Source organism: Haliaeetus albicilla, chromosome 9, assembly GCF_947461875.1.
Source record: "Haliaeetus albicilla chromosome 9, bHalAlb1.1, whole genome shotgun sequence".
Lineage (NCBI taxonomy): Eukaryota > Metazoa > Chordata > Aves > Accipitriformes > Accipitridae > Haliaeetus > Haliaeetus albicilla.
Genome location: NC_091491.1, coordinates 17,315,819 through 17,341,332, shown reverse-complemented (window position 1 = coordinate 17,341,332; position 25,514 = coordinate 17,315,819). Strand labels below are relative to the sequence as shown.

General features: G+C 43.6%; 1 protein-coding gene across 5 annotated transcripts; it reads left to right on the top strand.

The window, feature by feature from the left end:
• Nucleotides 1-22,142, top strand: AMMECR1L (AMMECR1 like). Of its 5 annotated transcripts, XR_011326121.1 has the most exons (8): nt 1-350; nt 2,828-3,272; nt 8,178-8,288; nt 8,742-8,856; nt 16,246-16,336; nt 16,840-16,883; nt 17,316-17,412; nt 18,633-22,142. XR_011326121.1 is itself a non-coding variant. In XM_069791957.1 (7 exons), the coding sequence occupies exons 2-7, from the start codon at nt 2,866-2,868 to the stop codon at nt 18,742-18,744; spliced, it is 933 nt and encodes a 310-aa protein (XP_069648058.1). In that variant the 5' UTR covers nt 9-350; nt 2,828-2,865; the 3' UTR covers nt 18,745-22,142. The 5 variants fall into 5 exon arrangements, 3 of the variants coding, with proteins under 3 accessions (XP_069648058.1, XP_069648060.1, XP_069648059.1); XR_011326122.1 differs by lacking the exon at nt 18,633-22,142 and having other exon boundaries at nt 4-350; nt 16,659-16,883; XM_069791957.1 differs by lacking the exon at nt 16,840-16,883 and having other exon boundaries at nt 9-350.
• Nucleotides 22,143-25,514: the final 3,372 nt, after the last annotated feature.

The following is a 25,514-nucleotide window of genomic DNA, read 5'->3' as shown; positions in this document are numbered from 1 at the left end:
GGCTGGCGGACTATGTACATTTTTCCCTCATTACCTCACGAGCAGGGCGGAGGCTGCCGGGATAGCGGAGGACCTTCCCTCGGCCTCGCTCCAGTCCTCCAGCTCCCCTCGCTGCCCGGCAGCCCCGGGAAGCCCGGCTCCCGGCCCAGCCGCGGCGGGCACTGTCCCCCTCCCTCCCTCCCTCCCTTCCCCCGCCCGCCGGGCCCACTTCTCTGAGGAGCCTCGCCCAGGCCCATGGCTCCATGAGGCGGGAGAAGGAGGAGGCTGCGGCGGCGGCGGGGCAGCGGCGGCGGCGGCGGCTGGGCTGAGGCGGAGGAGACGCCGCGTCCAGCCCGGGACGGGTGCAGGAGGTGGGCGAGCCCGGGGAGGGGGGAGGCGGGAGGCGCCAGCGTCCCGCCCGCCCCGGCGGCAGGGAAGGGGTCAACGGGGCTGGGGGGGGCTCTCGCCCCCTGGCGGCCGCGGTTCTGCCCCACGGGGGGCGGGGCGTGCCAGGCCGAGGCGCGGGGGGGGCTGCGGGGGCGTCCCGGGCCCCGTCCCCCTCCTCCCCCCCCCCCCCCCGCGCGCTGCCGGCGGGGCTGGCTGAACCCCGGAAACGCCGCCGGAAAGTTTGTGTCCGACCGCGCGGGGCTTGTCCGGCGCCGCGGCGGGACCGAGGGGAGGGGGCTGAAACGGTGGGGCCTGCCGGTCCCTGTGCTCGGCGGGGGGGAGGGGGCGCGGGGCCGCCCCGGGAGCCGGGGTAGCCTTCCCCCCGCCGTGCGCCGGGTCGGGCGTTGCGGTTGGGGAGCGCGGGCGGCACGTCCTGCCCGCCCGCCGGCGGGGGAGAGGAGCGGGGCGCTGCGGGGGGGGCGCTCCGGGTCCTGTCGGGAAGTGGCGGGCTGAGGCCCTCGGCGGGGTCGGCGTCTCGCGGGTCGGCGTTTGCCGCTGAAGCGCGTCGTTTCCTGCAGAAGTTGCTCCCGTGGGGAGGGGGAGCTCGGAGACGAGAGCCCGGCGAAGGCCTCCCGCGGCGGGGAGAGGGTGCCCTTCGCTGGAGCCGGCCCGGGATCGGTGCGGCCGCCTTTGTTAGGCCCCTTCTGCCTGCTGCGGAGGATGATAATGGGAGAAGACTTCTTTTCTGCCTCCTGCCACGTCTGCGGTTTAAAATGAGGAGTTAACGGTTTCAAATAAATAAATAAATTCCGCCCCCCCCCGTAAATGTGGCTAGCCTCCGGTGGTAACTTGGAAAGGCTCATCTATCCCAGCAGCTTCACTGAGCCGTAGTAGCATAACTTTTCATAGGCACTGAAAACAATTACATGTTCACTTTGTCAAAGTTATGCTTTTGTTTTCCTGTGGGTATGTTGGGGTTTGGGTTTTTTATTACAAAGGTAAAGATCAAAGGAGAAAGGATAATTTTCATTAGGTCTTGTAAATTGTTCCTTATGCAGATTATCTTTCTAAAACCTTGAGGTGAGGATTCCTAAACTGCAAGTGTACATGTTTTGTGTTGAGAGGCACGTCTCTCAACGTCTTACACCAGTTCTGATTCAGTTCGGTTCTTACGATGGCCGATGAAACTTCGTGGATGAAGTTCGCATTGTTTGCACGTGCAGGGAAGGGAGTTGTCACACCACGAATTTCAGCGCCTGCCGCCCCCCACCCTGTTCTGTGTATGTGCTGTCAGTTCACCCATCGGTTAAATACTTGCAAGAGCTGGAGGGATGCTCTGGTGGTTAAAGTAGTAGCCTGCTACTCACAAGAGCTGAGTGTGACTTCCAGTTCTCCGTGGTGTGCTCTGTGACTTAGGTCTCTGTGCTTTTTAGCCCCATTTGATAGATGGGGAACTGTTTTTCCCTCCCTTTGTGTGTTTAGATCTCATGGCAATGATGGTATTATACCTATTTAAGTTCCTTCCCTTGATATGGGGTCCTTGCCTATCATCTTCATTCATTTTTGTCTGCATAGGTTTTCCTCCCTGTATTTGTTCCACCTCTTCTTGTGATGCAAGAGCTAGCGTTCTCTTCTTTGCAAGCAAAACGCTGTTCTGGTTTTTTTTTAATACCATATCTGTTTCCTGCTGTTATTGCTTCCCTCTGTTCAGGCTGTGCATGGTCTTCAGCTCTTCCTCCCCTGCACATCCTGACTGTACGCCCTACGTGTTTACTTACAAGCACTATTTATTTACCTAATCCTGGAGAGTAAATGCAGGTTCTAGTTCATGGGGTCTGGAAAATAGTCTGTTGTTTAGAAAATGGTGGTTCAATGCTTGTAGGTTCTCTTTGTGTCTTCCTTAGGCTAGCGCTAAATCAAGGGCAGCACCCCTGGGAGTCCAACCCTGAAGGTGTCATTCGGAGTTGTCGCTCTTCTGTTGAGAATAGGGAAGGGAAATGCACTTGTGGTTTTTCAATAGCTTGTTTGCCATTGGTGCAGGCATTGACCAAGGGGGAACGGGTAATCCGGAAAAGCAGCGGATGGGGTATATCTGTAGTCCAAAGCCTTTTTGTCTTTTTTTTCTTCTGTTCTCCCACAGTTTCATTCCCTTTATGGGAAGGCTGATTATGGGGGGGTTTGTGATGAGCCGCCTATTACAGTGTTCAGTACACTTTAAAAGTGTGTTTTCATATACATTGTGTACACACTCTTTCAGTTTATGTGTAAAAACACCCATTCCGCTTGCTGAACTGGTTTTAGTTCTGTACTTAGCTGGGTGTTGTGAGGGTTTTCTTCCTCTTTTTGTTGCAAAAGCAAACTGCTCTGACACTTTAGCAGAAGCAAGGAAGCAGCTGTTGGTTTTTCACCTGTAACTGTTTTGTGTATTGCTTTTTTTTTTTTTTCACCCCCTCCTTGCCAGGGTTCTGCAGTGTTCCAGGCAGCGAGTTTTGAAGCAGGATGGGAAAAAGACGCTGTGTTCCTCCACTTGAGCCCAAGCTGGCAGCTGGCTGTTGTGGGGTAAAGAAGCCCAAATTGTCTGGGAGTGGAACGCACAGTCATGGGAATCAGGCCACAACTGTACCAGGCTCCAGTTCAGGTCCTCTTCAGAACCACCAGCATACAGACGGGAATAATGGAAGGGAGAACGTATCTGACTTGACTTTGGGCCCAGGAAATTCCCCAATTACTCGAATGAATCCCACTTCAGGAGCTCTGAGCCCACTTACTCGGCCCAATGGAACTGCCAACAGCACCAAGAACCTGGTGGTGACAGCGGAGATGTGCTGCTACTGCTTTGATGTACTCTACTGTCATCTCTATGGTTTCCCTCAGCCACGACTTCCTCGATTTACCAATGACCCCTAGTGAGTAAATCCATGTGTGGGAGGAAGGCTGAGAAACCAGCATCCAGAGCTGTGGTTTGGTTGGGGAGGGATGAAGGCTTTCCTCTGGAAAATGGGAAAACTGGTATGCAGGGAGGAAGGGGGTTTTCTGCTGCTTGCTTTGTCTACCAGAAACAAAAAATGATGCACTGTAAGTGCACAGAAGAGTAAAAACACTCTGTTACAGTTGTTGGTGGAGATGAGTGGAGCTTTGAAGAGTGGCCTTCAAGGGAGAACATGCTTAGCCCTACAGAAAGAGAGTTAGGCAAAATACGAGGAAGTGTGGTGCTTCTTCATCAGCTCACAAATCTGATGTGTTGTGTGAGACGTTGCATACTTTATTGAGGAGTGCAAACCCACTTCATGATAACAATCTGTTAAAGTTTGCTCCCTTCTTTGTAAATAGATTCCTCTGCAAAAAATTAACTGCACTGTGCCTCCCATAAAATTGTGCTAAAATAATGAGTGAAACTGACATTAGAGTTTTCAGAAAACAGTAAAATAATGTCATTAATTTGAAGAGGATTGTGCTTCTAATGTCAGGCACTAACTTGGTGAAGGGACAAGGGGAGAGATTTCCTTCTGTGAAGCAAATAGAAAGGGAATAAAGAAGTTGAAACAAGTTCCCGTCTCATCCTGAAACAAATGCTGAGCTAGTAGGAGTTGGACAAGGACACTTACAACGGTGTTCAGCTGTCCAAGTTAATGGGTTTAGCAGGGAGGGGAACCAAAAATTTGCCAGTTGTAGAACTGAAAAACTGTGTTGTGGAGATAGTGCTAGTTGGGCAGTATGGGGAGAAATGGAGAGTTAATTTTCAAGGACAATACCAAGGTTAAGAAGAAAGGAGGTGTGTATTAGAAGAAGCGAGGAGAAGGATTTATGAAGGTATTTTGCTTTGGTGAGATTTAGCTGATGTTTATCTGAAGGTTGAATGCATAGGTGTGGAAATGTTAATGTTGTTAAAATGTTTGGTGGAAGAATTATATAGGAAAGATCAGTGACAGATACACCTTCTGACGCTTCTCCAGGGGCCACCTCCAGAACAATAGATAAAATAAAGTTGTTGACATCCTTAATTTAAGTTAATGAATTTTAAATTGATGTAAAGGAACAATGGCTAAAACAGGTCAAGGACTTTTTCCATGTGTTAAATGTCTCCTCACCTTAATGGCTGTCAGTGTAGATGTAGGTTGTGCTTCCATGCAGTTATTATCCGAGCAGGATTATGGATGCATGTTCTGAATGCTACCGCAGGCTAAGCTGTTTAATATTGTAAATAAAAGTGAATGGAGAAATACTCTGGACTAGAATATAGAATAGTTCCATGGATGCCCCAAACTGAAATATTTCTGCTGTTGTTTCTCATGCCTAAGCTAAGTAGGCTCCTTTTACAAAATGATACATTAGTGTGCTTATTATTTTGTCACTTGAAATAAAAAGGGGTTTTTTTGTTGTTCTGTTCTTAAATCAATAAGAGATTATTTTATACAGATTCATTATTTTGGCATTAAAGGAGATTTCTAGCTGGATTTTGTTGCTGTTTCGATTGACTAGTTTCAAAGGGGGTGTTCTTTCAGGAATCTCAGCTGTTTGAATTTTGTGCCCAAATTTGAAAAGTTAAAAAACGTTCATTGGGCATTTCTGTGCTGATAATTTAAAAGTCTCTTAGATCAGCACTCCAAAGCAAAACTGGCTCTTCTCTTTTCTTCCCCGCCCCAGGCAAATGCCTACCTGAATTTTCTTGTGTTTCAGCATTTATGCGTGTTGCTTCTAGTAAATAGTTGTATGTACCCCAGGGAAAAGCATGGGGTTTGCTTTCTTGTGGAGCAGTACACAGGGATGATCTGTCACACTTGAGACAGTAATGTAATGAACTTCAAGCCAACTGTTATCAAATATAAGAGTAAGCAAAGTGAAAATACATAAATTATTTGCATTATTGTCCTTTGTAATGTAGTTGAAGTCAATGTAAGAGATCTTTGAACAAAACAAAGGTATATACCAGAAGTCTCTCTGGACAGACAGAAAAGAGACTGTTGATGGATGGAATAGAAAGATGCACAGGTTTGTCCCAATCTATTTATCAGATAACATATCTTTTAAATTGGTGCTGAACTCTAATGTAAAGATAGAAGTAGTTGTGAAGGTCAGTACTCTGCAAAAACAGGATAATAACATAAAAGTTACAGGGTTATGACTTGAAAACCACTGTGAATTCCAGTTACCAACTTGAGAGGATATGCACATGGGCAACAATCTTCAGGGGAGTTACGGAGCTGGTAGATACCTGTGGAGTAAAGGAACCTTACACCCATGTTAGCAATGATGTTCACAAATCAATGTAGAGCAGGTGGCATTGCAAGACTTGTAGTTGTGTCTGAATTAACTTGGTAAATGAAGAAAATATCCCCTTTGCTATTCAGGTTACTGAAAACATTACAATTTTGAGCCTGTATGGCATGCAAATTGTTAATTAGTTTCTTCTTCCAATTTTGTACTTCAATCTTTGATTTTATGGGTTTTTTTTTATAATAGTAGGTATTACAAACTGGTACTAAAACTACACCATGCAAGTTTCTAGTTGCCATGCAAGACAAATAAGATACTTGCATCATAAAATCTGTACTGTAACAGGTTTTTTCCTATTACAAGTTATAGTTTGTTCAAATCAGAATTTATTTTGCTACTTTAAAATTCTCTTTTTAGTTGCAATTGGAAAAGCTAGTTTTTAGTTGCTGAAATTCCCCTCAGCCTAGTAAACCCTCGTCAAACACACCCAAGTAGGATGCTGTGGCTGGGGGAGAAATGATTCCCATAATCTGCTGAGCATATGACTGCAAAGTACTGGTAAGTGCTGTTGGGTGAACATGGGCAAAAGATTGTTGTGACTTTTCTCAGTACATCTGGGAAATACACTGTTCAGGGAGGGGCTATGGAACAATTAACTTATTGTCAGCTGCACCTGCAGCTTGCTAAGTGCATTTATTCTTCAGATACAGAAACAATGTCTTTTTTACAGTGAAAAACTTTATAATGGTGGAATTTTGGGTACTTGCACAAAATCATATATCTTTTTTTTTATGCCTCTGTTGTTATGACCATGGTGAAAAATTGTTTAGAATGTGCTTTAAGATATTTTTTAAAATATGATAGCCTAAATGATCTGTCTTGGTCAAGCAACCATAAAGTGTCTGATGGTTGTGGAAGAATGTTTCGGCTTCCTCTGTGGGCAAAGTTCCCCTTCACAATTATCCCTTAAAGGCTATATGCTGTTTTGGGTAGTACTTCTGCTGTTGATCACAGCTGGTAACTAGATACTGAATGATGGATTTATGTTGTGATAGAGTTTTTTAATTCCATTGTTGCTCTGAGGAACATCACTGGGCATTGCTTTATCACTACAGTTTAAATTATGTTCTAATTAGACATAAGAAGCTCTGTTGCCTGTACTTGAGAAATCATCCACAGTGCATGCTGGTTGTGTTGTCCAAACAGCATTTCTTAGTATTTTTTGTAATGTTTGCTGCAAAGATACATTGCTTACAAGAGCTTCAAGAGTTTGAGGAAAGCAAGTGTCTAAGCTCTGTTGTAGAACCAGTTACTCTGTCTTCATGTTGTAGAACTCCTGTCAATGTTTGTTTAATCTCAGAAAATTATTTTCTTAACCCTGCATGTTTTCTATCATATTACTTATCTTTTAAAGTTTGATAGAAATCCACAGACTGATGTTTGGAATCACTGATGACTAACTTTGTTATTTATGCTTGGGTTCAAAGTGACCACATCTTGTATTCAGTACTCTGTAATCTGAAAAAGATCATTCGTCCTGCTGTTATAATTAGATCAGTATCATCAGTTGCCTTGCAAAATTTTCCAGATATTCGGACGTTCTTGTAGAGCTGCAGCCACTGCTGTCCTTCCTTTACTGTTTCTCTTTACAGCCGTTTGCAATTTCACTCACTTCTGTAGAAATGAAGTTTTTACACTTAATATTTGCAGTCATCTTTACCCATCTACCTCTTCATGGAGCTCTTCTCAATACTGTTGCTCTGAAATTCTTGTTTTTTGAGGCTTTATCATGGCTTCTAGTTTAACAGATTGAAATGAGCCTGCTGAATTTGAGAATCTACTGTTGTGCCTGTAACTTCATGATAGTAGACAGGAAAATGGAAATCCATGTGATGTTTGAGTAGGAACAATATAGTGATTTAGATATGTGTTCAACAGGAGAGAATATGTGTAAATATGAATCAAATGTAAGGTAAGCAAAAGATGTGAACATAAACTGTTTGAGCACTAGGGATGGACCCAGAAGTCAGATCCTCACAGAAATAACAGGGAAAAAAACCTAGGCTTGCTTTTTATTCCTTTAAAAAAAAAAAAAAGAAAAGCTTTTATCGCAAACCTGAATTATAGATGATTTGCAGAATGCTTGGGGATCTTTCAGGTTCAATGGTACTATAAATAAGTAATCTTATTTGCTTTACCTATATTAATTTTTATATGGTTTGTCATGTAAACTAGTGGATGCTACTAAGTGAGGCCGTTACTTACAGAGGTAATTAGTAGGGTTAAATAACCATATCACTCATTAGAAGACAGCGCAGAGTCTGGCCAGGAAGGTGTCGATGGAGGGCTTACAGAGTACTGGTGGAGAGAAAGAAGTATGCTGAAAAGGTGGGGGGCTATTGGGCTTTTGCATTTGGGGCTGTGTGGGGTGGGGTTTTATTATTGCTAGATAGCAGGTGAGAAAACATGCCTGTTGAGGTTTATTAGAGGGAAGGAAAGCAAGTGCATGCATATGTGCTTTTTTACACCTTCTTGATCTCCCCTTAGCCACCAAATATCTCTAGGTGCTGGAGTATTTCTCTTTTTTGCCTTTTCAGTCCACTCTTTGTGACGTGGAAGACGGGGCGAGACAAGCGGCTTCGTGGCTGCATTGGGACCTTTTCAGCCATGAATCTTCACTCAGGACTCAGGGAATACACATTAACCAGGTAATCATGTTGAATATGAAATAAATCTGAAATTTGTTTAATTTGTTGGATCGACATAGTTCAATTTAATATGTCTCATGATAAAATAAACGTGAGAAATATATGTAGTTAGGGTGAAGTAATATATCAGGATTTAGTGGAACATCTTTGCAACAAGTGAATTTTGGTTGACATTTTAAGGCTAATGTCGAATCTGTCTTGCATACCAACATTTTTGACATCTTGTGTAGCACATAATTTCTCTCAAACTGCAGTAAGTGGAGGACAGCATCAGGAAGCTTACACTAGTGTTTGCTTATTACAGTTCATTAGATTAGGAAGAGATGCAAATCACTTCCTCTGCAGCAGCAAAGAGAAACGTGTTTCATGGAGGCCTAATCAAAAAGGGAATAACTGAGCATCTGACACTAATTTGGTGCTTGTATTAGGCAATATATCTTCTCTTTCCTTTAGTGCACTTAAGGATAGCCGATTTCCCCCCCTGACCCGCGAGGAGCTGCCCAAACTCTTCTGCTCTGTCTCCCTCCTCACTAACTTTGAGGATGCCAGTGACTACCTGGACTGGGAGGTGAGAACAGGTGCATTTGGAACTCTGCATCACTCTCTCGTTCCGTTCGGGTTCGGGTTAGTACATGGTGATGTGTCTCCTTCATTATAGGGGTGTATGGGGATAGAAGAAACTGGGAATAGAAGAAATGGGGCTGGAAAACTAGAAGGGAGGAAGAGGATGGGCTAGCAGTATGCTTTTGCTTGGGAGGGGATTTGAATGGGAATGAGAGAAACATGAAATGTTTTATCAATTTAGCCCAATAGGAGATGGGTTGTCCTGAGTTCAGCTGGGATAGAGTTAATTTTTTTACAGGAACCTGGGAGGTGGGGGGCATAGCCGGGGCAGCTGACCTGAACTGGCCAAGGAGCTATTCCATACCATGTGACATCATGCTCAGTATATAAATGGGGAGCGGGCTGGGGGGTGGGCGCTTCTTTTCGGTGGGGGAAGTGGCGGAGCGTCGGGTCCCGGGTGGTGAGCAGTTGCACTGTGCATCACTCTTTTTGTATACCTTTTCATTAGTACCGTTGTTGTTGTTGCAATTTCTTTGTGTTGTTCCAGTAAACTGCCTTTATCTCAACCCTCGAGGTTCCAGGTTTGTTTTTTTTTCCTCTCCTCCGTCTTCCCCCCATCCCACCGGAGGGGGGCGGGAGGAGTGAGCGAGCGGCCGCGTGGTCCTTTGTTACCGGCTGGACTGAAACCACGACAGTCCTTTTTGGCGCCCAACATGGGGCACGAAGGGTTGAGATAACGACAGATCTGGCCAGAGCGTGTTGAAACAAATTTGTCATACGCATTTCTTATACTAGATAAATAGATGTTAGTCACAATGTTGATTCAGCTGTTTACATGGTGGCGTTTTGTAAGTTCTTATATGCTTTATGTATTGCCTGTAGTTGCGTATCTCATCTCTGGGAGAGTGATTGGGATTATCATTTTGCTGTACTGGGCGATGTCGACTTGTGAAATGATTACATCACTGGTCATGAGGTTAAGCTGGTATCTGTATGAGGCAGTGATATCATTCCCACACTTTGGGCACCTTCTGTCGGATTTTATTGGTAATTACACCCAACCCATGGGGAGTCAGGGGGGGATACTTCCCCCCATCCGTTCCCCTCCCTTTTCTCTTTCCAACTAATTACAACAGTTTTCGAGAATTTTGAATATCCTTGGGATGCGCAAGCCAGTGTGCTGTTAGTGCTATGCCTCCTGACTATGTTTCAGGTCTTGTCTAGGGCTACAAAAAGGCTCTTTAAGAGTACCACCCAGAGATCTGTCCCAAAGCTGGATATTTATGGGTGGCACGGCGTGTGGGAGGATGTGGGCAGGTATCTAGAGAACTTCTCACCTCCAGTGACTTGGAAGTTCACTCCCGAACAACTGCAGAACCCTCACGAAGTGATAGAATTTTTGAAAGGAAAATGCTGTGGCTATCCCAGAGACACACAACTCACTACACTGTGCTGGGCCCTGGCCGGTATCTACCAAACCCTGCTTGATACTATGCAGCACCCCCAGGGGGAAAAGGGGGAAAAGATGGAAAACAAGACAACATGCACCGTGGCTGCCCCTACCCCGACGACAAGCACCGTGGCTGCCCCTACCACGACAACAGGTACCGTGGCTAACCCTACCCCAGTGACAGATACTGCCACTAAACCAGAGAACCAACCTGTGCCAGTATCAGTCGCCCCTGTACAGAAAAAGAAACACACAAAGAAATCAGTTCGCTCAGTGAGAGATGAAGATGAACCAGGGTCATCGCGAGAACAGGAGGAAGAGGCAGAACCTGAAATAATTACCCGATCTCTATCCCTGAGTGAGTTGCGTGACATGCGAAAAGATTTTAGCCGCCACCCAGGTGAGCACATTGTTACCTGGCTGCTCCGATGCTGGGATAATGGGGCTAGTAGTGTGGAATTAGAGGGTAAGGAAGCCAAGCAGTTGGGATCTCTGTCTAGAGAAGGGGGTATCGACAAGGCGATTGGGAGAAAAACACAAGTCCTCAGCCTCTGGAGGCGACTTCTGTTAGGTGTAAAGGAAAGATACCCCTTCAGGGATGAAGTTACATGTCACCAAGGCAAGTGGACCACCATGGAGAGAGGTATCCAGTACCTGAGGGAATTAGCCGTGCTGGAGGTGATTTATAATGATCCAGAAAATGCGCAGTCACCCACAGATCCAGATGAAGTCCAATGCACACAACCGATGTGGCGGAAGTTTCTGCGAAGTGCACCACCAACCTATGCCAACTCATTGGCAGTAATGTCCTGGAAAGAAGGCTATGGACAAACGGTGGATGAATTGGCTGTCCAACTCCGGCAATATGAAGGAAGTCTCTCTTCCTCCCTACGGGCCTGTGTCTCAGCTGTAGAGGAATTGTCCCGAGAGTTCCAGCAATTCAAAGTAGATATGTCCTCCTCCTCACCTGTACAGGCCCGCATTGCAGTTATTGGGAGTAAGCGTTCCTCTGCCCAGGAGAGAGGAGAGAGAAAGTACACACGACGGGCTAACCTGTGGTTTTACCTGCGTGACCATGGAGAGGACATGAGGAAGTGGGATGGAAAACCTACCTCAGTCTTGGATTCACGGGTACGGGAGTTGCGAGAAAAAGCAACCAGAAAAGAAGATTCTTCTTGGAAAACTGCTGCTCCAGTTTCCCGTGAGCAGTCCCCCGGGCGCAGTAGATGGGCCGATCTCATTTCTGATCCTCTTGAAGGGACTTCTGATTCACCTGTGCAAAAAGTGGGTAACAGAAATTCTAACCAGGATTAGAGGGGCCCTGCCTCCAGCCAGGTGGAGGAGAGGGACAACCAAGTCTACTGGACAGTGTGGATTCGATGGCCTGGCACGTCAGACCCACAGGAATATAAGGCTCTAGTAGACACTGGTGCACAATGTACCCTAATGCCATCAAGTTATAAAGGGGCAGAACCCATCAGTATCTCTGGTGTGACAGGGGGATCCCAAGAGCTAACCGTGTTGGAAGCCGAAATGAGTCTAACCGGGAATGAGTGGCATAAACACCCCATTGCAACTGGCCCAGAGGCCCCGTGCATCCTTGGTATAGATTATCTCAGAAGGGGGTATTTCAAGGACCCAAAAGGGTACCGTTGGGCCTTTGGTATAGCTGCATTGGAGACGGAGGAGATTGAACAGCTGTCTACCCTGCCTGGTCTCTCCCAAGACCCTTTGATTGTGGGGTTGCTGAAGGTTGAAGAACAACAGGTGCCAATTGCTACCACGACGGTGCACCGGCGGCAATATCGCACCAACCGAGACTCCCTGATCCCCATCCATAAGCTGATTTGCCAATTGGAGAGCCAAGGAGTGATCAGCAAGACTCACTCACCCTTTAATAGTCCCATATGGCCCGTGCGGAAATCTAATGGGGAATGGAGACTAACAGTAGATTATCGTGGGCTGAATGAAGTCACGCCACCGCTGAGCGCTGCTGTGCCAGATATGTTAGAGCTTCAATATGAACTGGAATCAAAGACAGCTAAGTGGTATGCCACAATTGACATTGCTAATGCATTTTTCTCCATTCCTTTGGCAGCGGAGTGCAGGCCACAGTTTGCTTTCACTTGGAGGGGCGTCCAGTACACCTGGAATCGACTGCCCCAGGGGTGGAAACACAGCCCCACTATTTGCCATGGACTGATCCAGACTGCACTAGAAAAAGGTGAAGCTCCAGAGCACCTGCAATATATTGATGACATCATCATATGGGGCAGCACGGCAGAAGAAGTTTTTGAGAAAGGGAAGAAAATAATCCAAATCCTTTTGAAGGCTGGTTTTGCCATAAAAGAAAGTAAGGTCAAGGGACCTGCGCAGGAGATCCAGTTCTTAGGAGTAAAATGGCAAGACGGGCGTCGTCAGATCCCTGCGGACGTGATCAACAAAATAGCAGCTATGTCCTCACCGACTGATAAAAAGGAAACACAGGCTTTCTTAGGTGTTGTGGGCTTTTGGAGAATGCATATTCCAAATTACAGTCAAATTGTAAGTCCTCTCTACCAAGTTACCCGGAAGAAGAACGATTTTAAATGGGGGCCTGAGCAACGACAAGCCTTTGAACAAATTAAGCGGGAGATTGTTCATGCAGTAGCTCTTGGGCCAGTCCGGACAGGACCAGATGTTAAAAATGTGCTCTACACTGCAGCTGGGGAGAATGGCCCTACCTGGAGCCTTTGGCAGAAAGCACCTGGAGAGACCCGAGGCCGACCCCTGGGGTTTTGGAGTCGGGGATATCGAGGATCCGAGGCTCGCTATACTCCAACTGAAAAAGAGATATTGGCAGCATATGAAGGAGTTCGAGCCGCTTCAGAAGTGGTTGGTACTGAAACACAGCTCTTCTTAGCACCCCGACTGCCAGTGCTGGGCTGGATGTTCAAAGGGAAAGTTTCCTCTACACATCACGCGACTGATGCCACGTGGAGTAAGTGGATTGCACTGATCACACAACGAGCTCGCATAGGAAACCCCAGTCGCCCAGGAATTTTAGAAGTGATCACGGACTGGCCAGAAGACAAAGACTTTGGAATGTTGCCAGAGGAGGAGGTGACACGGGCTGAAGAGGCCCCGCTGTATAATAAACTGCCAGAAAATGAGAGGCAATATGCCCTGTTCACTGATGGGTCCTGTCGCATCGTGGGAAAACATCGGAGGTGGAAGGCTGCTGTATGGAGTCCTACACGACTAGTTGCAGAAACTGCTGAAGGAGAAGGTGAATCGAGTCAGTTTGCAGAGGTGAAAGCCATCCAGCTAGCATTAGATATTGCTGAAAGAGAAAAGTGGCCAGTGCTCTATCTCTATACTGACTCATGGATGGTGGCAAATGCCCTATGGGGGTGGCTACAGCAATGGAAGAAGGGCAACTGGCAACGCAGAGGTAAACCCATTTGGGCTGCCGCACTGTGGCAAGATATCGCTGTTCGGATAGAGAAGCTAGTGGTAAAAGTACGTCACGTAGATGCTCATGTACCCAAGAGTCGGGCCACTGAAGAACATCAAAACAACCAGCAGGCAGATCAGGCCGCCAAGATTGAAGTGTCTCAGGTAGACCTGGACTGGCAACGTAGGGGTGAGCTATTTATGGCTCAGTGGGCCCACGATACCTCAGGCCATCAGGGGAGAGATGCAACATATAGATGGGCTCGAGATCGAGGGGTGGACTTGACCATGGACACTATCGCACAGGTCATCCACGAATGTGAAACATGTGCCGCAATTAAGCAAGCCAAGCGGCAAAAACCCCTGTCGCATGGGGGGCGATGGCTGAAATATAAACAGTGGGAGGCCTGGCAGATTGACTATATCACACTCCCACGAACACGCCAAGGCAAGTGCCATGTGCTTACAATGGTGGAAGCAACCACTGGATGGCTGGAAACATACCCTGTGTCCCATGCCACTGCCCAGAACACTATCCTGGGCCTTGAAGAGAAAATTTTATGGCAACACGGCACCCCAGAAAGAATCGAGTCGGACAACGGGACTCACTTCCGAAACAACCTCGTAGACACCTGGGCCAAAGAACACGGCATTGAGTGGGTATATCACATCCCTTATCACGCACCGGCCTCCGGAAAAATTGAACGATACAACGGACTGCTGAAAACTACATTGAGAGCGATGGGGGGTGGGACTTTCAAACATTGGGATACACATTTAACAAAAGCCACCTGGTTAGTTAATACTAGAGGATCCGCCAATCGGGCTGGCCCCGCCCAACCAAGACTTCCACATACTGTAGAAGGCGATAAAGTCCCTGTAGTGCGCATGAGGAGTATGTTAGGAAAGACAGTCTGGGTTAGTCCTCCCTCAAGCAGAGGCAAACCCATTCAAGGGGTTGTTTTTGCTCAGGGACCTGGGTACACCTGGTGGGTGATGCAGAAGGATGGGGAAGTTCGATGTGTACCTCAGGGAGATTTGATTTTGGGAGAGAATAGCCAATGAATTGGGCTGTATGATACCTAACTGCTAAATACCCTGCCAATGCATGTCATTGTATCTATAGTGTCTATATGCCATATCAAGGGTATTACTGTAAGAATTACCCAAATGACTGCGGGATGGACTTTGAAACTAAGCCAAGTACAACAGTGACAGAACTTGAACTGACACCCAGCAATTTCCTCAAGATCAACATCTTCGACCTGCAGACTAAGGGCGTGAGTTGCACCAAATGTACTAGCCACAAGTTCCAGAGGCAGCATACAACAACCCAACATCTCACACCATCTCTCTTATCCTGAAGAACTGTTACAACAGATGGAGCCCCAAAGTCATGGACTAAATAAAATCAATGGACACATTAGAGGGATAGCCCATACGCTAAAGGAATACCATTTGCGTGTGTGTGTGTGTGTGCGGAGTGGCGATGGGGACGGACGCAAGTCCATATACTTATATATAAGACAAGGAAGTGGTAGTGGTTGATTGGAAAATGTAAGATCTGGGCATGATGTAGATGGTATAGAATAAGGGGTGGATAATGTCCTGGGTTCAGCTGGGATAGAGTTAATTTTTTTACAGGAACCTGGGAGGTGGGGGGCATAGCCGGGGCAGCTGACCTGAACTGGCCAAGGAGCTATTCCATACCATGTGACATCATGCTCAGTATATAAATGGGGAGCGGGCTGGGGGGTGGGTGCTTCTTTTCGGTGGGGGAAGTGGCGGAGCGTCGGGTCCCGGGTGGTGAGCAGTTGCACTGTGCATCACTCTTTTTGTATACTTTTTCATTAGTACCGTTGTTGTTGTTGCAATTTCTTTGTGTTGTTCCAGTAAACTGCCTTTATCTCAACCCTCGAGGTTCCAGGTTTGTTTTTTTTTCCTCTCCTCCGTCTTCCCCCCATCCCACCGGAGGGGGGCGGGAGGAGTGAGCGAGCGGCCGCGTGGTCCTTTGTTACCGGCTGGGCTGAAACCTCGACATGGGTATAAATACATATGTAAAAACCTGGGAAGTATTTTGATGCTGTGAATAGAAACTGGGAATAAAAAGCAGTAAAGACTGAAGATATTGATAATTTTTTAGGACCTTGTACATGGAATTGTATTTAGTTCAAGGATTAAATAGACTTTGTGATTGGGCTATTTTAGGCATGACTTTTGTGTAGAAATCTTGTCTGTCTTGCTCAACATAAAACTGTCAGACTTCTGACAAGACTTACTTCAGGAGAAGTGGCAAGGAGAGGTGGCAGAGGTCCTTTATGCTGCTAAGAGAGCTACTTGTGAGACCTGCCTGGCAAGGACAGAGAGTGGGGAAGAGAATGTACTTATCCAGGCAAAAGCCAAACTGGCCAGAGAGAGGGAGATACACAGTGTTGTGGGAATGACAACTTGATTGTGGACTCAGTGCTAGCAAACACCTCTTATTTGGCTATTCATTTCCATCTACAGGTTGGGATCCATGGGATCAGAATAGAATTCATCAATGAGAAGGGTGTCAAACGCACAGCCACGTATTTACCTGAGGTTGCTAAGGAACAAGGTGGGTTTGAGATGGCAGCCAAACATGTCAACACATTATGTCACAGAATTGGGTAACATAAATCTATGGATTTTGGGTTTGGATTGCAATGCTATCCTCATAGTAGTGCCATGGAGCCACCAGGCTTAAACTGGATAACTGACACCTGATACAGCTGCTGCTGGGTTTTCATCTGGCCTTTCTCTCATCCCACATCTGTGCACAGTTGTATCTTAGTGTAAAAATGTTTTAGGGCTTAAGAAATAGAGGATCTCAAACTATGGATCTTCCAGCTTCATTCAGCGTTGCATCTTTCCTCTTCTATGTTTCTTCCACCAACTAGGATAACTGCAGGCTGCACAGCACCAACAGGAGAGTCCCTTTCCTCCTCATTCTTGCTAAAGTAGCATCCTCCAGATGAGGGCAGGAAACAGGGCCCCTCTGGAGCACACTTCCCACTCAAATATAGTAGCGGTCACCATGGTAACTGCTCAAAATATTGCCTCCTTTCCTCCACCTAGCAGAGTGGAGTGGTCGCATCCTCCTGGCTCTGGGGCAAAAGACTAAGGTAGGAATTTTAACTCTGATCTCTCACATAGCAGTGCACTGTGCTATCACTAGAGCATCAGATTGATCCCAATTTGTCTATTAAAGAGCTAAGTATTGTCTTATTTTAAGGCTTAGAGAGCTAAACTTGAGTGGTACGTGATAAAACAGTTTGGGGTCCCTGCAACAGAAGCAAGGCACAGACCTTTGTAAGAAGAGACGTCATATGGAATTACTGGTTTATAGACCAGTTCCAGTATGAGTTAAAAGGGGTTGGCATGTGCAGACAGTGTGAATGCATAAGGTCATGTATGTCCAGTTCAACACTGGTATTTCTAAAGTTCAGTTTCCTGTTTAGTCGTTTGCTTTTTTAGAGGCCTTTTAATGCATCTCTTATCTTTTTGAAACATTGTTTTTATATTGAAAAATTTCCCTTGCTTCTATTTTTCAATAGACTGGGATCAGATCCAGACCATAGACTCCTTACTCAGGAAAGGTGGCTTTAAGGCTCCGATTACCAATGATTTTAGGAAAACGATTAAACTTACCAGGTATATATTTGTCATCTTTTAATTTTACTTCATAGTGTTTTGTGGGTAAAAGTATTAGTGCTTGATGTAATTCTTCATGCCCCTTTCAGATGAGAGATGTAGTCTGAAAGACAAAATCATAAATGCCACATGTTAGGCATATAATGTATATGGAATGAAGCACAATATGTTTTGTCCATGCAGGATTGAAGTTAGCATTTTCTAAGAGAAGTGCCACTGGTTTTAATATCATCCACATGAAGAATCAAAAGAAGCAGAACCTTTGAAAGTTAAAAAGGTTGATTTTTCTGTATCTTTACAATGGAATTCCTTTTCTCGGTGTGCTCATCTGTGGATGGTGTAGCTATTTGGAGGTGACAGCTGTCTTAAAACCAAACCACACTCAAATTTGGCTGGTTTTCAGAATTCGCTTGCTTTTCTATATCCCCAGCTGTCCTATTGGTTTCAGCTTCCTTTATGTTAGTAAAAATTGGGACATTCTGGTTTTGTATAGGAACACTAATTTATCAGGTCGTTCCTTACCTCTGGAGAAATGAGGTGGGTATGCAGGTTTTTTTGTAAGAGTAGAGGACAGGATGGTGGTTTTCATTAAAAACTGATGTAACATGGACTTAGTGCAATTCACAACCACTTTGAAGTTATCTGTTGTGTAGCATGCTTTAGAAGCACCTGGAAATCTCTGGTCTCTCAGAAGGGACTTCATGTTTTATGAATTCTGATCATATGACATGAACTAAGTCACATATGCTATAATAAACCTTCCTTAACCCAACTCTACATCATTTTCTTTCACTAGCCTTTCAAATGTGAAGATAACCACAATAATAAATAATAGTGAAATGGTGGTTATTTAGTCTCTGAAACTGAGTCTTCTTCCAGCAAACTTTTCATGCCCTTTTTTTTCCCCAGAGCAAATGGATAAAAAGAATACAAATTAGATCATTTGTTTCCTGTGTGGACTCCTTCAGGAGTCCCCTTAATTATGATTGCCTTGAATAGGGCTCAACTTTGGGACATTGAAGCTAATTTAAGCTTAGATGGGTTATTCAGACTACTGCATGAGGCAGTATCAAAGAAATTAGATTTTGAAGTTAGTGGGTTCCTCTTGGTTGTTATTGGCTGCAAGCTAAAAGGTGATCTGGGATGAATGTTTTCATGTCTAAGGCCCTTCATATTGCATAGTCTGTTACATTATTTTTTTTCTCATGCTGTTCCCATAGGTACCGCAGTGAGAAGGTGACAATCAGTTATGCAGAATACATGGCTTCCCGTCAACATTGTTTCCAGAATGGCACTCTTCATGCCCCTCCCCTCTACAATCATTACTCCTGACACACGGCTGCATGACCAGTCCCACTCCCCAGTTGCTGCCAACGGCTATGACATCATTGGGGCAGATGCCTCCTCTTCCTGGTCCAGTTACTTCTACTACTGCACCATTTTATGATGCTAGCTTCCGTTGCCAAGTCTGCCTTCCAGCTGACCTGGGGGGAGGATGAGAGCATGACAGAACTTCAGGGGCCCAAGCCTTATCTCAGCCTTTCCTCCAAATGGGGGTTCAGTTGGATTGGGGCTCCATGCCTACGAACTGTCGTGAGGTGCAGAAGACCTCTGGGAGTGAAAGTGCCACTTTGGACTGATCTGTTCTTGTGTGTTACCGACACTCCGGAAACTTGAGTTGTTTGTTATAGAAGCCCCCCAGATCAAGTAGGAGCATTCCCCTGGCAGCCTGGGCAACGGAGTCCAACAAAACATTTTTTAGGTTCTTTTTAATTTTTTTTAACCTCTGGTATCTGTTGTGTACCGAGAGCTGATTGCAGTCCCCCCACATCACAGGTGGACATTATGATATTGGGGAGGGTTGAACATCTGGATAGCACCCCATCCTCACAGACAGAAAACAAAGATGTGAAAACCTTTGGATGGTATTGCAGATGAATCCATTATTTAAATAAACCCTAGAAGGCTTTAATTATCAGATTCCACTGCAGGTTGGTTTCTCTAGAAAGCCTTTTGGTTTACAGTTTTTTGGGTCTTTAGACAGTGCTTTGTAATGTAGCCTGCTATGAAATAGAATGCTGTTATGCCTATAAGAGAGCAACATGGCACATGCTGTGTATGTGAAGGACAAGGTACTTGAATGTCCCTGGACAGTCTTCTCTTTTATGACCAAGTTTTGTGTCCAAACATTTGTAACTGAGCCCGATTGGATTAGGGATGGGGAGGGATTTGCAGGGCATTGACTGTAGTCATACAAGTGAGACTAGTGACTGAAATTTGTTTAACTTAAGCTAACAGTCTCGGGGACCTTCCTTTTGATAGGACAGCCACTTTCTCTGGTGTGACTACTGATCTTGAGAACTGTGAGTATATTCCAGTTTATAGCAGGCCTATGGTATAGAGCTATGTAGTTTCACTGGTAAGTTATCTTGCACAGTTTAGTCATTACCACATTAAGGCAATGAGTGGGGAAACTATTACCCAAACTGTGTGAAACTCACATGCATTCTGTATTTCTGCTCCCATCATTGATGATTACAAGAAATAATCTCTTCTAAGAGGAAGACAAGTTATCCAGTTGTTATTCTGCAGCATCACTGAGGCATGTCATAAACTCTAAATTATGACAGTCTCTCAATGAGGCCACTGGACTCCAAAATATAATTGGAGGGGGCGTGGAGGGGGGTGTTTTGTTTTCAAAGTTTCTGGAGAGTCAACAATGATCAGGAAAGAAAATACAAGTGCATAGCAGAGTAATGGCTATTTGGTTGCATATATATTTAAAGCTTGCTTGTGTGTGGTAATGACAGCTTTTAAAATTGGCTGGTGTTTCAAGCCTGAAATTCTCTCCTGGCATGGCAGGGAACAGGGCTGGTAGAAAGCTCAGAACTGCACGCTGCTGCTTCTTCTGGTCCTAGAGAAGCAAACAGAATTGTGCAGTTTTGCTTCATGTTGGTGTAACGTCCTCCTGCTGAAGGAGAGAGACATGAGGGAAAGGAGGGGGTCCTATTCTGGATAACGGTGCAATATCGACCCAGCTTTCCTCCTGTACTGGGTCATTCTTATCAATTGCTACTTTTCCCTTGTGATGTTGTTGAAAAGCAATTAAAGATTAAGGGTTTGTTTCATGATTTCCTGCTGCTGAGAATAAATTGGTCTTGTTACAAACTCGAGTGGTTTGTAATTACTCTCCCAGGTGCCGTCTAGTGATGGGGGAGGGTTGGGTCCCCTCTGGATGTACCATTCACCTTTCAGCTGTCAAACAGTATGATGCATAGGGCTACACTCATTACTGTTCAAGTGTTCTATGTTAGAATTTAATTTCTAAAAGGTTTAAAAAAAAAGCAAAAAAAATGGTGCTAAAACTTCACCCCTGAGCACGCTCAGTGAGACTGGTCATGCAGGCATATAGTGCCAGGCTTTTCAACAATATTGGGTTTTTTTCAAATGTTTGCCCTGTTCTGTGTCTTCAACAGTGTATAGTGTTTTCCTGATTTCATTTTATTTGAATAGGGGATGACTAAGGGGTGGGGTGGGGAGGGTTAGCCGTCATTTTTGAAGAACACAATTTTAGGATTGAGTGACTTGGTTGGTTTAAGCCTGAAGTGGGCTAGATGGTTTGGGACTGGGGAAGCCTTATCCTCTCCCACTTCCATTTCCCCACTCAGTCTGTTGAAACAAACAAACAAACAAAAATGCCTCTAAATATGTACTGTGTTCTTGTCTTGTTGCAGTGAGAAGCTAGCAAATCAGTAACACTGGTCTGCTGCCTAAGGAACAGGCCCTCTCAGCTTTAGTCCCACAAGGGTCCAGCTATAAAATCAGTTGAAAAGTATGTCAATAGTTAAGTTAGCTCAGAAGAATATATGACAAGGACAGGTGGTCTCAGGAAATAATCCCATTTCTAGATCATTACATGGCAGCTATGCATAAGGATGAAAGAGCTGAACTAGAAACAAAACGTACTTCAAGTTGCCTCAGGATGGAGACAACCAAAATCAATGACCAATTGATGTAAGAATTTCTCCATGATTACTTGGCTGGGACAGCAGGTTAGAACTGCTCCTTCTCAAAGCAACTGTTACCTGGTTTGATCTGGATTTAACTCATCCTTGGAAGCAAGTGCCTTTTGGTCTAGAAGGGCTTATTCTCATGACAACCACAACTGAGAAATAATCTCATTGCAATTATGAATTGTCTTTGTTTTACAGTAAGTACAGGAGAATGTCTTTGATCACTGGAGTCTGTCAGTGTTGGAATGTTGCCACTGTGAGGTTCTTAATTTTTTATTTTTTATTTTTCATAACGTTCAACAGTCAATCTCAACTGAGGCCATTTCAGTTTGAGAATGTTTTATGGTCAAAATATCACATATCTACAATTTATCAGAAAAAAAAAACCTGTAAGAAAATCTAAGAATTCTTTTTAACCTTTGCACAGAATAATTTGTTTTCATAGTACATTAACAAAGATCTGCAATCTTCACTGACTATTAGTGCTATTTTCTGTTTGTATTCTGGAAACTACATGTTGTTTTGTTGGGTTTTTTTGGTTAATTTATTTCCTTAAAGTGGGAGACCTCTTTTGACCTTCAGTGCAGAGATGTCAGACCAATTCTTTGTATTACACTTGGTTGCCTCCTACCTATATAATAACTTCTGAGTGTAAATAATTGAACTCTATCCTCTAATGAAGTATTGTAGAGAATAAATCATAATGGATAAAGATTATTTGTACTGTCCTCTTTATATGGTTTCTCACAGCCTTTATGGGGGATAAGATGAAATCTTACTCATCTAGCAATATGAACAATATACTACGTGTGTAAATACCACACCTCTAAATTACTTTAAATGTTCAGAACCAGGGAGGTTGCCAGAATGGGATGACAGCTGTCTGGAAGCACAGTAGTAGTCAAGACAGGCTCACTAGAAGAAAGCAAGGAAAAATAGTAGGGAAATTAAAAACAAAGATTAAATATGTTTCATTAATAATGTCATAACAAAGTATATTTGTATCCTGAAATAATGTTTGCTTGACAATAACTATTAATTGTCATGATGGTAAAATTTACAAAGCACGTATGTACAGAATTCTATATCGTACTGAACATCCTGAATTTGTACATCTGGCTTAAGCTACCAAAATTGGTTTTTTTTGGGGGGGGGGGGGGGGGGGGTGTTGTTTTTTTTTTTTTTTTCTTTTAAAATGAACTAATGAAAACAGATTATCTGTACTTCACAGGTGGTATTCTTCAGGTGATTAAAAAATTTATTTCAGAGAAAAGAAACACCCATCTTTCTAGATTCTTACTAAATATTTTAATGTTTGCTTTGGGACAGGATCAGTTGATCTGTAGAATAGTTTTGATGTTCATACCTTTGGCTTAAATGCTTTTTTCCATACGCTTCCAGGTTATTGCTCATTTTTTATCTATGGCACATGTATAGTTAAAGATCCTACATTTCCTGTTTGTGGTTCTTGGGAAGGTCAGCCCTGGATATCAATGAAGAACAGGCATAAGACCCCCCACAAACCTCAACCAAACCAAGGGGGGTTGGGGGTGGTGGTTAGTTTTGACTTAAATGAGCCCAAGAACCTCATTGCAAAAACCTGTTTTCAAAAAATACACTTCTGATGCTAATAAAGGTAGAAGGTAAATCCCCTGTGCATATGAAGAGTGAGTTGAGGAGGACTCTGGGGCTAACATGATTTCCAGGTGACTCATTGTAAATTCTGAAGTTAACCATATAACTAGGATCCAATGTTGTCATGTGCCCAGGTAAGTTATCCAGTATATTCTCTCAGCTTCTTTTTTGGCTAGAATACAGTGACTTATTTGTGTATTTTTATGGCATGTGTTTTTCCTTACTTGATTTTTTTCTTTTTGGTTGAATCAGTCAGACATAAAATCTTTGTCCAGTATCTCTCATGAGAGGTTCTTTTATGCATATTGCTTTCTGTAACTGCGTTTACACTCAACAGTTCACAGTGAGGATGAGGCCAGGTAGAAAGGTGTACATATGACTGCACACTGAAATAGTTCAATCCAGACTTAATATAAACCAGGATAATTCTCCAGAAAACACTTTCTTCTGTTTTTACTTCTGTTTGAAATAAGAAATGAAATGAGTTAGTCATTTAGCACTCACTTCCTTCTAAAAACAAATTACAGAAAGGTTAGGAGAAATTTCTACAAGAAATTCAAATGGAGAATACTTGAGCATTTTTATTCTAAACACAAAAAAGAATTTTATTTTTGGACAAAATTTGTATTATAAGCTACCTAATTGTGATCGAGAAATTCCACTTCTTGAAGATAAAAATTAAAACCAGAACAACTTTCCTATGCGACTCAATAAATTAATATTTATACCGACCTATGTATTGAGGATTGCTCTCAACTGAGTTGTAGTACATGGAGCAGTAGGATAGAAAAGTTCCTAAACTGTTTTTGCTACAATCTGGGAAGATGACCTGTGAATATGTTTGTTTGATGATCACTCCCAAAACACAGAAAGCCCAGAAGACTATTGTTACCATGTTCCTTAAATTAAGTATTTAACTCTACAAATTGACCAATATCCAGATTATTGAACCATAATTTTTTTCCTTTTTTAAAGTCAGCTAGACTACTCTTGCAATCAGGTGAATTCTGACATAAATTATGTATTATACAACCAGTTGATAGTATGTTTAGATGTCATTATATATGTATTTAAAAACTTAACAGATCATGCAAGAGCCAGTTTTGCATTCAGAGGTTTATTATCACTTTATTACTGGGTATTAATAAACTTTATTCATATATGTTCATTCATTATAGTTTTGGATATATAACATTAAATGGAGTAAAAATAAAAAAAGGTAAAATGGTATGAAAATCTGAACCTGAAGAGTTACACTTTAAGAACACAGATGAAAAAGCATGAGCATCTTGTGCAATAAAGGCTATTATGGCACCTGGTGTTCTGAGTGGGTAGTGTTATCTCCACAAGGATCTGCTCCTATCACATGCTAGAAATGTTGATGACAGTGACAAGAGATTAAGGTTTCACTATCCTAATCTTATCACTTTTAATCCATCAAAAACTTCTCATTTTTTAAGTTGGGGGTTTTGATAGTCCACACAAAATACTTAATTGCTGCTAGAAAGCTTAAAAACTGCTAGGAAGATAGCATTTCTTCTGCTGGCGAATTAGAAGGAAAACATATTACAAAATATGGTTATACTAATAATAGAAAATCCTTGTTATTTGTTCTTCCCACATTTTATTACACAGAGGTATTTAGCTAAGGTTTTTTTAAGATCTGTTTTGGTGCAATTAGTTGTTACTGGGTCTGGTTTTAAACTGTGGCAATGTGGCAATTACCATAGTAGGTCTGTCTAATAATCCACTACCTAATTACATGTCTCCAGCAAGGGTCAGTAATTTTTGCCCTGGAATATGGAATACTAGAGGCTCTGCTCATGACAAATTACAGCTGGCCAAGTCTTTTTTTTTTTTTTTCTTTAATCAGGTCATTTTTGGATATGACCAGTGAATATGCCTGAAACTTCCTGTAGTCACTTCATTTTAATCTAGCTCATCTTCCTTTTTTTATGCACATTTTGCAATTGAATTGATAAATGCTGAAACAGTTTTTATTAGTGAGGAAGAAGCCAGTGCATTTTAAAAATAACAAGAAGTCAGGTACTCTGTTATGTTCGATTTGTTGCAGTGGCTGAATAATGTTTACTGTGGGGTTTTAAGTGCATTTTTTGAATTCTTAAAAAAAGGGGGGGGGGCAGGGGGAGCAGGTTCCATTCAGCATTTGGGAATGTTCTTATTTGTCTCTTATTTGACTCTTGAGACCTTAACCAAACACATCAATGATAATGAACCTTCATCTTTCATGATAGTCTCTTTAGCTGTACCTATAAACTCTTGCAAGTATCGGGCTTCCTCTTAATTGTTTTAGTTTTTGTATACTTAAGTAGAACGGATCCTTGGGGAAAAACAAAAGTGAAATTAATAACTTAAACCTCTGCAAGCTACCTACTGCTCTGAGAATCATGATGTTCTGAGTGGATGGGCTATTTGAGAAGCCATCAGGATTCC